Source organism: Oncorhynchus clarkii, chromosome 31 (genome assembly GCF_045791955.1).
Source record: "Oncorhynchus clarkii lewisi isolate Uvic-CL-2024 chromosome 31, UVic_Ocla_1.0, whole genome shotgun sequence".
Classification (NCBI taxonomy): Eukaryota; Metazoa; Chordata; class Actinopteri; order Salmoniformes; family Salmonidae; genus Oncorhynchus; species Oncorhynchus clarkii.
In genome coordinates this window covers 16,908,954-16,922,846 of record NC_092177.1, presented here as the reverse complement: position 1 = coordinate 16,922,846, position 13,893 = coordinate 16,908,954, and the positions used below count along the sequence as shown (strand labels likewise).

General features: G+C 51.3%; 1 protein-coding gene across 2 annotated transcripts in view; it reads left to right on the top strand.

The window, feature by feature from the left end:
• The window catches only part of LOC139390418 (glypican 4), a 53,870-nt gene that overhangs the window by 21,549 nt on the left and 18,428 nt on the right, over positions 1-13,893 (top strand). For both annotated transcript variants that reach the window (XR_011629509.1, XM_071137533.1), the window contains exon 2: positions 9,637-9,795. Coding sequence is in view for 1 of the 2 variants with exons in the window: in XM_071137533.1 (XP_070993634.1) it covers positions 9,637-9,795 (159 nt within the window). In the remaining variant the exon portion in view is untranslated. The remainder of the gene's footprint in view (positions 1-9,636; positions 9,796-13,893) is intronic.

The following is a 13,893-nucleotide window of genomic DNA, read 5'->3' as shown; positions in this document are numbered from 1 at the left end:
CTGTGAGGGTCAGCATGTCTGTGCGACGTGGGATATCCTGCTCGTTAGCTCACCTCCTCCTGGTGAGAGGGGAGGTTTCTGTCCGGCCAATCATTTGCTTGCTGACGCCAGCTGCATGTTGGGCATTTAATACTGCCAGGGTCACACAGGAGAGGGCAATAGTGAATGTTCACCTAGGATGACATTTGACATCCAAAGACCCCCTCAGATAACCATTGAAGAATGATCTGAAATGTCTGCCTCTTATCATTAGGTGTCTGAGACAATTGTAGTTTATTTGAAACACAGTTGAAATAGATTAGTGCTTCTCTATTTAGACTGACTGTTGCCTTAACTCGTAAAGAGAAAGTGAAAACGGCACAGTAATGATGTGCTGCCCACCATTTTGTTCAGAAACTCCTGGTTAAAGCCGGGCTCCCCGAAGCTGTTCTTTTGACAATTAGACCTGAAATGCATTATTGGGTTGGCAAAATTGCTGTAAACCTGTCATTCCAGTATTTTAAAAGCACTTAATTGGAGGAGAAGCTAATACCCTGCCTTGGTTATCTCCATATGAGAAGTTGAAGCTCTAATGGTTTCAGCTTACAGAGAAACCTTGTTGAACATATTACAGTGATGACCTCGTGTGTGTGCTCTCTCTTACCCTCCCATGAAAATTGGTGTATTAATGGTAGTCCAGCTATGTCCGTATGAGTGGAACATTGGTTCCTGATCCTAGAAACCTGACTGGCCCTGTCCATTGTAGTTCAAGCCTGATCTACTGCAGCAATAGGACAGTTATTGGCTCCTGTTCATACATTGGCTTCACATGTATCTCATAAAGAAACGGGTCCCTGAAAATCCCCAAAAGTACATTTGAAGAATACATTGGGCACTTCAAAGGTGTGTTCCAGGGGAAGACGGGGTGGTCAAACCGTGTGTTCCAGGGGAAGGCGGGGTGGTCAAACCGTGTGTTCCAGGGGAAGGCGGGGTGGTCAAACCGCGTTGTCCAGGGGAAGGCGGGGTGGTCAAACCGTGTGTTCCAGGGGAAGGCGGGGTGGTCAAACCGTGTGTTCCAGGGGAAGGCGGGGTGGTCAAACCGCGTTGTCCAGGGGAAGGCGGGGTGGTCAAACCGCGTTGTCCAGGGGAAGGCGGGGTGGTCAAACCGCGTTGTCCAGGGGAAGGCGGGGTGGTCAAACCGTGTTGTCCAGGGGAAGGCGGGGTGGTCAAACCGCGTTGTCCAGGGGAAGGCGGGGTGGTCAAACCGCGTTGTCCAGGGGAAGGCGGGGTGGTCAAACCGCGTTGTCCAGGGGAAGGCGGGGTGGTCAAACCGCGTTGTCCAGGGGAAGGCGGGGTGGTCAAACCGCGTTGTCCAGGGGAAGGCGGGGTGGTCAAACCGCGTTGTCCAGGGGAAGGCGGGGTGGTCAAACCGCGTTGTCCAGGGGAAGGCGGGGTGGTCAAACCGCGTGGTCCAAAGGCGGGGTGGTCAACCCGCGTGGTCCAGGGGAAGGCGGGGTGGTCAAACCGTGTGGTCCAGGGGAAGGCGGGGTGGTCAAACCGTGTGGTCCAGGGGAAGGCGGGGTGGTCAAACCGTGTGTTCCAGGGGAAGGCGGGGTGGTCAAACCGTGTGTTCCAGGGGAAGGCGGGGTGGTCAAACCGTGTGTTCCAGGGGAAGGCGGGGTGGTCAAACCGTGTGTTCCAGGGGAAGGCGGGGTGGTCAAACCGTGTGTTCCAGGGGAAGGCGGGGTGGTCAAACCGTGTGTTCCAGGGGAAGGCGGGGTGGTCAAACCGTGTGTTCCAGGGGAAGGCGGGGTGGTCAAACCGTGTGTTCCAGGGGAAGGCGGGGTGGTCAAACCGTGTGTTCCAGGGGAAGGCGGGGTGGTCAAACCGTGTGTTCCAGGGGAAGGCGGGGTGGTCAAACCGTGTGTTCCAGGGGAAGGCGGGGTGGTCAAACCGTGTGTTCCAGGGGAAGGCGGGGTGGTCAAACCGTGTGTTCCAGGGGAAGGCGGGGTGGTCAAACCGTGTGTTCCAGGGGAAGGCGGGGTGGTCAAACCGTGTGTTCCAGGGGAAGGCGGGGTGGTCAAACCGTGTGTTCCAGGGGAAGGCGGGGTGGTCAAACCGTGTGTTCCAGGGGAAGGCGGGGTGGTCAAACCGTGTGTTCCAGGGGAAGGCGGGGTGGTCAAACCGTGTGTTCCAGGGGAAGGCGGGGTGGTCAAACCGTGTGTTCCAGGGGAAGGCGGGGTGGTCAAACCGTGTGTTCCAGGGGAAGGCGGGGTGGTCAAACCGTGTGTTCCAGGGGAAGGCGGGGTGGTCAAACCGTGTGTTCCAGGGGAAGGCGGGGTGGTCAAACCGTGTGTTCCAGGGGAAGGCGGGGTGGTCAAACCGTGTGTTCCAGGGGAAGGCGGGGTGGTCAAACCGTGTGTTCCAGGGGAAGGCGGGGTGGTCAAACCGTGTGTTCCAGGGGAAGGCGGGGTGGTCAAACCGTGTGTTCCAGGGGAAGGCGGGGTGGTCAAACCGTGTGTTCCAGGGGAAGGCGGGGTGGTCAAACCGTGTGTTCCAGGGGAAGGCGGGGTGGTCAAACCGTGTGTTCCAGGGGAAGGCGGGGTGGTCAAACCGGGTGTTCCAGGGGAAGGCGGGGTGGTCAAACCGGGTGTTCCAGGGGAAGGCGGGGTGGTCAAACCGGGTGTTCCAGGGGAAGGCGGGGTGGTCAAACCGGGTGTTCCAGGGGAAGGCGGGGTGGTCAAACCGGGTGTTCCAGGGGAAGGCGGGGTGGTCAAACCGGGTGTTCCAGGGGAAGGCGGGGTGGTCAAACCGGGTGTTCCAGGGGAAGGCGGGGTGGTCAAACCGGGTGTTCCAGGGGAAGGCGGGGTGGTCAAACCGGGTGTTCCAGGGGAAGGCGGGGTGGTCAAACCGCGGTGTTCCAGGGGAAGGCGGGGTGGTCAAACCGCGGTGTTCCAGGGGAAGGCGGGGTGGTCAAACCGCGGTGTTCCAGGGGAAGGCGGGGTGGTCAAACCGCGGTGTTCCAGGGGAAGGCGGGGTGGTCAAACCGCGGTGTCCCAGGGGAAGGCGGGGTGGTCAAACCGCGGTGTCCCAGGGGAAGGCGGGGTGGTCATACCGCGTTGTCCCAGGGGAAGGCGGGGTGGTCATACCGCGTTGTCCCAGGGGAAGGCGGGGTGGTCATACCGCGTTGTCCCAGGGGAAGGCGGGGTGGTCAAACCGCGTTGTCCCAGGGGAAGGCGGGGTGGTCAAACCGCGTTGTCCCAGGGGAAGGCGGGGTGGTCAAACCGCGTTGTCCCAGGGGAAGGCGGGGTGGTCAAACCGCGTTGTCCCAGGGGAAGGCGGGGTGGTCAAACCGCGTTGTCCCAGGGGAAGGCGGGGTGGTCAAACCGCGTTGTCCCAGGGGAAGGCGGGGTGGTCAAACCGCGTTGTCCCAGGGGAAGGCGGGGTGGTCAAACCGCGTTGTCCCAGGGGAAGGCGGGGTGGTCAAACCGCGTTGTCCCAGGGGAAGGCGGGGTGGTCAAACCGCGTTGTCCAGGGGAAGGCGGGGTGGTCAAACCGCGTTGTCCAGGGGAAGGCGGGGTGGTCAAACCGCGTTGTCCAGGGGAAGGCGGGGTGGTCAAACCGCGTTGTCCAGGGGAAGGCGGGGTGGTCAAACCGCGTTGTCCAGGGGAAGGCGGGGTGGTCAAACCGCGTTGTCCAGGGGAAGGCGGGGTGGTCAAACCGCGTGTTCCAGGGGAAGGCGGGGTGGTCAAACCGCGTGTTCCAGGGGAAGGCGGGGTGGTCAAACCGCGTGTTCCAGGGGAAGGCGGGGTGGTCAAACCGCGTGTTCCAGGGGAAGGCGGGGTGGTCAAACCGCGTGTTCCAGGGGAAGACCGCGTGTTCCAGGGGAAGGCGGGGTGGTCAAACCGCGTGTTCCAGGGGAAGGCGGGGTGGTCAAACCGTGATTTCTTTGTAGTTATGGATTAGAGGTTAACCTGTTGCGACGACCAAACCCGGATCCGGGATTCTATTTATAGACCTAAGCTCATTACCATAACGCAACGTTAACTATTCATGAAAATCGCAAATGAAATGAAATAAATATGCTAGCTCTCAAGCTTAGCCTTTTGTTAACAACACTGTCATCTCAGATTTTCAAAATATGCTTTTCAACCATAGGAAAACAATCATTTGTGTAACAGTAGCTAGCTAGCGTTAGCATTTAGCGTTAGCATTAGCGTTAGCATTTAGCAGGCAACTATCACAAAAACAAGTAAAGCCTTCAAATAAAATAACTTACCTTTGAAGAACTTCTGATGTTTTCAATGAGGAGACTCTCAGTTAGATAGCAGATGCTCCGTTTTTCCAAAAAAATTCTTTGTGTATTAGAAATAGCTCCGTTTTGTACATCACATTTGGCTACCAAAAAAAAAAAAAAAAAAAAAACGAAAATTCAGCCCTCAAAACGCAAACTTTTTTCCAAATTAACTCCATAATATCGACTGAAACATGGCAAACGTGGTTTAGAATCAATCCTCAAGGTGTTTTTCCACATCTCTTCAATGATATATCCTTCGTGGAAGCCTGGTTTCTCCTTGCTCTCAAATGGAAAAATAATTGCACCTGGCTTTACGCTCCAATTTCGACGCAGGGACACCAGGCGGACACTTGGAAAATGTAGTCTCTTATGGTCAATCTTCCAATGATATGCCTACAAATACGTCACAATGCTGCTAACACTTTGGGGGAACGACAGAAAGTGTAGGCTCATTCCTTGCGCAATCACAGCCATATAAGGAGACAATGGAAAACAGAGCTTCAGAAATTCTGCTCATTAACTGGTTAACGCATCATCTTGGTTTCGCCTGTAGAATGAGTTCTGGGGCACTTACAGACAATATCTTTGCAGATTCTGAAACTTCAGAGTGTTTTCTTTCAAAAACTGTCAAGAATATGCATAGTCGAGCATCTTTTCGTGACAAAATATCGCGCTTAAAACGGGAACGTTTTTTATCCAAAAATGAAATAGCGCCCCTAGAGATCAAAGAGGTTAACACTATGTCTAAACTGACAGAGGGAAGGCCAGTCAGAGACATACAGACGGGGAGAGAGATGTTAGGTGCTAGAGTGATGGATGAGATGGGGGCAGGGGAAGAGTACCTGACAACATGACTGGAACTATATAAGAGGACAACTCTTAAAATAACCTAATTGCTATCTAGTTTGCTACCTTGTTTTCTCCCTCAACTGGTATTAGAGTTCATGCCCTTCTGTTTCTCCCCACAAAATATCACACATTTTCTTTTGGTAAAAGTTGGGAATTGAAAAAAAATGATTTGACAAATGTAGTTTTAGTTGACGTATTTTGTCCAATCATAAGCATGCATGGCTTTGCATAGTGCAATCCTCTCATTGGCACAACTAACGTCTTTCAGTTGCGCAGTGTGATTGAGTGGATCTGCCCAGCTGTCCCTCCTACACAGCTCCCAGGCGTGAGTCAACTAAAACTAGATCTAAAATAGCTGCTAAAATGAACACCGCAGTCTTTCTCTGTGGTCACTGGAGTTCAGCAGGGTGCGGATGGAAATAATCCTCTGGGGAATTTGACTTCTGACTCAGTGTGACATGTGGTTTAATGTTTGTATGTGGATGGGTAGTGTGAATGGCATGTGCTATGTGTATCTATGGTCGTTGGTGTGTTTTGGTTGTTAATGTGTTTATGTGAATCTATGGTTGTTAATGCGTGTGTCTTAAGGCGATTTGTGTGTGTTAGTTGTGGATGTGCTGGCTGGCGGACAGAGGGGTCAGAGGACAGGACCTCTCTCTCAGGAGTGGCTGTTAACCTTTGACCCCTCTGGTTAAGCCTGCAGGGTGGTGGTAGAGGTGGAGGTTTCCCTGCTCTAAAGTCTGTCTGGTCCTGGGCCACATGATGCAGGCCAGGCAGAGGAGAGGGGGTGATGTGGCGTCTAATCTGGGTTTTGTCCACAAGGCATTTTCACCTCCCCCCACACCACCACCCCTCCTCCTCACCAGAGAAGCCAGTGTTCTGGGGGGCAGGCAGGGGAACGTCCTCCTCCTCCTCCAGTGTAAAGGGGCAGACAGGAGAACGTCAAAGGGAAGGGACTTATTTTATGAGCCGTTTAAAGAGGTTGGTGGTGGAAACCACAAAGGAGAAGCAGAAAGCAGTGGACTGCTGATGAATGCCATGACACAGTATCATGTTGTTTATTAACGGCTCCCATGTTTTGACTGACATAAATAACCCTCCTTTTTTCCTTCTGATTGACAACCTGAACAATGTACCCGCTCGCTGTTTGTTGGAATTCCCAGTTAATTGGGAGTTGTTGTATGTCGCCAAGCAGACTCAACCCTCCATCTAAAGCTTGTCCTTGAGGTTGAGCTGACGGTCCACAGACAATATAGGAAACCAACCTTTAATTGGCCGTTTTTACTTCATTCTCGATTTGGAAGGCAACAGTGTCTTCTAATCGCCTCATTCCAGTTGCAGGTGAAATACCAAACACCAGAGAATATTCCGAAAAATATGAAATCCACTTTTCTTTGCACCGAGTGAGTTCACTTGCCAGATAACGCAAAGATCTACTCAAACAAAGATCTACACAAATGCCAGGCATTTCTCACTCGTTACAAAACCTCTATTCAATATAAATTTGAATATTTCCATGTTATCGGAGTTCCACCTGAAACTAGAAACAGGAGATTTTATTGCACCAGTTCCTTCCGAAATGGAGAATGAATTCATCTCCAAGTAAAGGAAGGTTGAGCATTCTAGTTTATTTAGTTAACCATTGACTCTGACCCCATGACTCAACTGTTTTGGAAGACTTTTGCTCAATATTGACTACTGCCTGCTGATGAGAAATACATGTTATTTTTATATAGTATACATAGACTTGTGGTGACTAAAATGTTTCATGCAAGATCCTACCTTTAGAAACTAAACTTTAGGTAGTCCAGTCAAGGATTTCCTATAAAATGGCTCCCTATAGTGCACTACTTATGATCAGGACCCATAGGGCTCTGCTCCAAAGTAGTGCACTTTAAGGGAACATGGCTCCATTTGCAATGAGGCCAAGCTTTCCCTTTTTTTTATTTGGACCGTATACTCTTGTCCCAATTTTACAACCTGTTTCTGTGCGGGGGTTGGAGAAGTTGGCCGCCCTGATGTTTTCCCAAAGTATGCGTTAACTAATACGAGAACATTTTCAGAGACTTTAGCCCGTGAGCTAACAATGTGACATTTGTACAGATATTCCTGTGAAAGATTGGCCATCTCAGTTTTATTTGTGTTCTTTGGTTCCAGACATTTTCCACATGGATAAAGGCCTTTAGATTGTGGTCCTGTACTGCAGGCGGGCAGGGAGGGAGGGATGCCTTGGTGGAATACAGGCAGAATCTCTGTTTCACTTAGAGGAGGTGTGTACGTGTGTGCATGCTTTGTGTGTCTGTGCGCATGCACTCACTGCTTACTTTGCTCTCTCCAATCATCTGGTACAAAGAGCTATGTGTGATGTGATGTGTGAATGTGTTTAGGTAGTGGTTGCCAACTCTCTCTTCCGCTCTTGCTGTATGTGGTGGGGGGGGGGGGGGTCAAGTTGAGTCTGATTTGGGCTTGATCCCAAGAGTGGGGGGGTTAGGGTTGAAAGGTGGTGATGCTTCTCTGTTTCTCTGGGTGTGGTGTTTTAGCTAGCAAGGTCGAGGCCTTATAGAAGTTATATTCTTCAACCAACCAAGGGGTTGTGACAACATTCTCTCTCCACCTTCTGAATCATATAAGTTGTGGAAAAATTGTTGGTGTTTGTGGGAGCCTTACACAGTGTGCACTATGCATGAGTTGTGTGGGGTGTGTGTGTACTTCACGTCGGTAGTTCTTCAAGTCCACACTCGTCTCTTGGCATACACAATTCTGACATGTGTAGCGCTGCTTAGACACACACTGTTCTAGTGGTGGTACAAAGGTAGTTTAGTCCTCATACATCACACCAATACACACTGTGAACATCCACAACGTGATGGTCAGGGAGTGGGTATATTTTCAACTCTTGTTTTATATACTAGGCCTGATTACACAGTTCACATTTTGTTGTGGCAATAGTCTTTTTAATTGTCAGTTACTGTTAGAATCTAGTGACCTGTTGATTTCATGTCTGTCCTAAATGGCACACTTGTCCTTAGGCATAATACACTTTAGACCACAGGCCCTGTTTAAAGTGCTGCACTATGTAGGGAATAGGGTGCCATTGGAGCCGGTGTATGTAGTGGTGCCTGTAACACTGTTTGGTGTAGTGTGTTTAGTGGTGCTAGTAGCGCCAGCAGAGTGGCCTGTTCTGCAGACCACCAGGGCCAGAGTTGTTTAGCAAGCGGATGGCTGGGCTGGGGAAAACCAAACAGGCCGTTGGGAGCCTGGGCGGAGTGAAAGGATCACTGTGTTCTTCCCAAATTCCAACAACCACCTTTTTAAAAAGAAAGAAAAACATAACATTATTGCAGCTGCAACTTTGCGTTCAGCCTCTACGCCCCTCCGACCCTCAGCTTCTACGCCCCTCCGACCCTCAGCCTCTACGCCCCTCCGACCCTCAGCCTCTACGCCCCTCCGACCCTCAGCCTCTACGCCCCTCCGACCCTCAGCCTCTACGCCCCTCCGACCCTCAGCCTCTACGCCCCTCCGACCCTCAGCCTCTACGCCCCTCCGACCCTCTGCCTCTACGCCCCTCCGACCCTCTGCCTCTACGCCCCTCCGACCCTCTGCCTCTACGCCCCTCCGACCCTCTGCCTCTACGCCCCTCCGACCCTCTGCCTCTACGCCCCTCCGACCCTCTGCCTCTACGCCCCTCCGACCCTCAGCCTCTACGCCCCTCCGACCCTCTGCCTCTACGCCCCTCCGACCCTCTGCCTCTACGCCCCTCCGACCCTCTGCCTCTACGCCCCTCCGACCCTCCGCCTCTACGCCCCTCCGACCCTCTTCTGCTGCACTGCTCTGACCCCTGCCATAAATCGCTGTTGTGTCCACTTTGACCACTCTTTGCCAAACTTGTCAGTTCTGTACAGCAGAGGGTGTGGGTTAGAAGAGAGACTGACCGGATGGGGTGTCAGCACTTAGAGATGTCAGGTTGTTAAACTTGTTTAACATCCGCATCCGCGCTCGAACTTCCCTCCCCGGACCAAGCCTGTCTTTAGCAGTCTCTCCCCTCCTCCTCCTGTCAGTGTGCACGCTGGTGTGTATTGTTCCCACATGACACAGCTGCTGAAGCTTGTGGTATAACGTCTCGACTGACGGGTGCTGTGAGAGGTCACTGTGAGGAGCATAAACCTTTTCTTTCTCTTGGGTAGGTGTTTCTCCAGAGTCTGCTTCTGTACCTGCTGCATGAAGCAAGGAGACCTGGGATACCGCATGTTATGTGATATTATTGGACTGCCCAATTAAGGGCAAGTAGACCATGGTGTGGTGCGCCACACCAATGTATTTTGTATCAATTCGATTTTTTGTTGTTACTTAACATGGTTTATTTTCTTCTGTGAGAACATGGCACCTGACTCACGTAACGAACAGGAAACAAGCAGTTTTTCACAATGTGTAACTGTGCTTTGTGAATTGTCTTTATGATGGTTGTTCTTGGTTTGTGTATATCAGTGTTTTCTCTCGCCCTGCGCCTCTAGGAACCCATCTGAAGGTGTGTCCCCAGGAATACTCATGCTGTACGCTGGAGATGGAGGAGAAGCTGAGTCAGCAGAGCCACTCGGACCTGAAGGCCCCCGTCTCCCAGCTCAGCACCAACCTACAGAGCACCTTCAAACAGAGGCACAGCCACTTTGACCGTAAGCTTGAAACGCACGTATACAAGCTCAAACAAAATCTTGAACGCACACTCACACCCCTACCTTCCTACTGTATCAGTCCATCTATGTTCCACTGCTAGGCAGCACGGCTTCCTGTCCCAAGAGCAGCATGGCGTCCTGTCCCAGCCCCCTTAGCAGCATGGCTTCCTTTCCCAGTCCCCAGAGCAGCACGGCGTCCTTTCCCACCCCCCTTAGCAGCACGGAGTCCTGTCCCAGTCCCCAGAGCAGCAGCGCGTGTGCAGTGTTGGCCTTGACTGATACTCAAACCTGCCTGTGCATTGGCAGCCTGCAGCAAAGACACCCCGTCTCTGTTGGCCGGTCCACTTGTCTCTCAAAGTATCAGACATTGCAACCTCTGGCCAAACCCCTCTCGCCCTACTGTCTGGGGGGAGAGAGGCATGCATGCTCTGACGGACCCACACACCCAGAGCCAGCCTTCTTTCACTTGACACACTTCCTGTTCTGTGTGTGTGTAAAAATATCTGGATCATGTTGACTGTGATTGCCCTACTGTGAGGCAGTGCATGGGGAACATGTGACAATGCTGTGTCACTGACAGAGGGCAGCGGGACAGTTTGGCCCCTGAGACCTCCTGTCCTCCATCGAACCCCGTCACCACTCTGGCTATTGCCTCTGCTTGTTGAGGAGGGTCTGTAGGTGCAGGCTAGAGGATGCCTGGTCGGATATTCTCCAGACACACACTTTCATGCACCCGCAGTACCCAACCCTCAAATGAATTAGTTATGCTGGAAAGAGAGGGAGAGGTCCATTTTGGCAGTGTTCTGAAAAGGATAGAATTTACCTGATTTATTTTAGGCTCCAGAGTGAGATGGAGTGTTGGGATATAAATTAATCTTTCAAGTGTATATATTGTACATAAAAGCCAGCAGCATACCACCCTGCATCCCACGGGTGGCTTGCCTCTGAAGCTAAGTAGGGTTGGTCCCTGGATGGGAGACCAGATGCTGCTCTAAGTGGTGTTGGTGGTCGAGTAGGGGGCACTCTGCCCTCTGGTCTAAGTAGATCCCAGGGCAGTGAATGGGACATTGCCCTGCGCAGGGTTCCGTCTTTCAGATTGGATGTTAAAACGGGTGTCCTGACTCTCCGTCCACTAAAGATTCCAATGCACTTATCGTAAGGTTGGTCATTTATTTATTTATATATATATATATATATATATAACAAAAATTGTCTGATTTAATCAGTATCTGCTTTTTTTGGTCCTCCAATAATCGGTATCTGCGTTGAAAAATCATAATCGGTCAACCTCTAGTGTTAACCCCGGTGTCCTGGCTAAATTCCCAATCTGGCCCTCATACCATCATGGCCACCTAATCATCCCCAGCTTCCAATTGATTCCTTCTTCCCCAGGTTGGTGCTGTAAATGAGTGTGTGCAGGATAGTCTAACAGGGAGTATGTGTATTGCAGCCAGATGTGAACAAGAATGTGACATGTCGGAATGTGGTGGCTGCTTTAGCCCGCCCTCTCTCTCGGTCTCACGCGTATGTTCTGTGTCTGTGGCCTGTCTCTCAGAGCTGTTAGTTGTGGGATACCTTTACAAAGCCCTGCTGTGCTCTTCTCCGTCTGAACCATTAGTCCAGGGTGTCCAGCTCAGGCGGCTCTCTCTCCCTGGGTGGGGTGTCCAGCTCAGGCGGCGCTCTCTCCCTGGGTGGGGTGTCCAGCTCAGGCGGCTCTCTCTCCCTGGGTGGGGTGTCCAGCTCAGGCGGCTCTCTCTCCCTGGGTGGGGTGTCCAGCTCAGGCGGCGCTCTCTCCCTGGGTGGGGTGTCCAGCTCAGGCGGCTCTCTCTCCCTGGGTGGGGTGTCCAGCTCAGGCGGCGCTCTCTCCCTGGGTGGGGTGTCCAGCTCAGGCGGCTCTCTCTCCCTGGGTGGGGTGTCCAGCTCAGGCGGCTCTCTCTCCCTGGGTGGGGTGTCCAGCTCAGGCGGCGCTCTCTCCCTGGGTGGGGTGTCCAGCTCAGGCGGCTCTCTCTCCCTGGGTGGGGTGTCCAGCTCAGACGGCTCTCTCTCCCTGGGTGGGGTGTCCAGCTCAGACGGCTCTCTCTCCCTGGGTGGGGTGTCCAGCTCAGGCGGCTCTCTCTCCCTGGGTGGGGTGTCCAGCTCAGGCGGCTCTCTCTCCCTGGGTGGGGTGTCCAGCTCAGACGGCTCTCTCTCCCTGGGTGGGGTGTCCAGCTCAGACGGCTCTCTCTCCCTGGGTGGGGTGTCCAGCTCAGGCGGCGCTCTCTCCCTGGGTGGGGTGTCCAGCTCAGGTGGCGCTCTCTCCCTGGGTGGGGTGTCCAGCTCAGGCGGCGCTCTCTCCCTGGGTGGGGTGTCCAGCTCAGGCGGCGCTCTCTCCCTGGGTGGGGTGTCCAGCTCAGGCGGCGCTCTCTCCCTGGGTGGGGTGTCCAGCTCAGGCGGCGCTCTCTCCGTGGGTGGGGTGTCCAGCTCATGCGGCGCTCTCTCCCTGGGTGGGGTGTCCACCTTAATGTACACAGCTTTTGTACATTTGCATGGTTGGTTAGTTTGTTTCCAGCATTTTAATCAATTTATTTCCTTCACTGTTCTCATTTTTTAAAAGTTTTTTGGAAGTCATACTAAGACAAAAGAAATGATAACTTTTACTTGACACTAATTCTTTGACTGTACCGGCAGTTCTTACCTTCACCGCTAGAGGATGACCAGATGATTTATGGTTTTCTGTACTCCTGAAGTTGTTGACTTTTTTTCTGCTTGTCAATGGCTAACAGTGTCCTACTGGTGATTTAAAATGGGAGATTGCAATTTAAGTCATTACTGAATTATTTAATGTAATCAAACATTCATGGTAATTCGAGTCAGGTGACTTGGACTGAAGCACTACTCGATTTTGACTTGACCATCTATGACTCGTGACTTGAGTTGTATGACTGGAGAGACTTGATTTGTCATCTCACACACTATGTAAGCCCATCTGTCCTTGATATCGGAGTGCTGCAGGTTCTGTGCGTCCTGTTCTGTCTTGTTCAATTAGATTCATGGAAATCATAGGTTGCGCAGACCAGGCATAAAGCACGTAATCTAGCAAAGCGTGTGCCACTCCACTATCTTCCGGTATTTATTTAGTAAACATAACACATCACTCCTGACAGACGCAAGCAAGAACTCTTCACAGAAATGTTGCAGCAGCCTACACCTAAACTGTATGGGAAGAAAAGGAGAGGATTTCTCAGTATGATCAACTAGGATACTGATAACCACAGTCTGCAACTCCGTAGGCTACAGCCAATGCACTGTCCCCTCTTGCACTCTGTCGGGCAAACAAAGTGGTAACATTATGTACAATATTTATAGCCCAATTATTAGTGTTAGAAGTAAAATATGAATTTAATCAAATTTGGTTTAGGCTATATTCAAACTTGGGCTGGCTAGGCTACCTTGACCTTTTTCAATCGAAAATGATTAACTGAAATAAAACGTTTATTTTTTAAAACTATTTATCTATAAGGCACAATGCACATTAATCAACATCGATGTAAATGTGCCGAGGTTAGCCAAAAGCTCATTTGCACCAGTAGTCCCTGGGCAGCTAAGGGCCGTTACACAGCTACTATACAAATAGTCACTAAAACAACTCGTGTACAGGGTTGGATAGATTTGAGCCGTGGTGTCAATATAAAATGACAATAATCGGTGCAGCTTCTCAAGTCCATGGGCAATGCATTCCAGTATAGTGTACTGTGTTGGGATTGTGTTGTCTCTTTCCATCTAGTTACTGCCCTTGTTATCCTGGAGGTGGTTTCCTTGATCATGGTATGCCGGCATTGGGGGGAGGGGCAAGACCATGCAGGATCTTAAAGACCAGGCTTGCATCTACATACTGATTTAAGCTATCCAGACTAAATAAATTGTGTTTGTAAATGATATGACAATGGTGGTAACTGTTTGGTTTAACAAGAATTAACAAGAACAGCTCGTTAAAGAATCAATGGATTTATTAGAGAAGTACGTAGTCTTGTCCATTTAAAATGTAAATGCAGGCAAGAATTAGTCGTCCATTTTAGAAACATGTACCATAGCTTCAGTAAACTTAACTAGTCTTTTTTT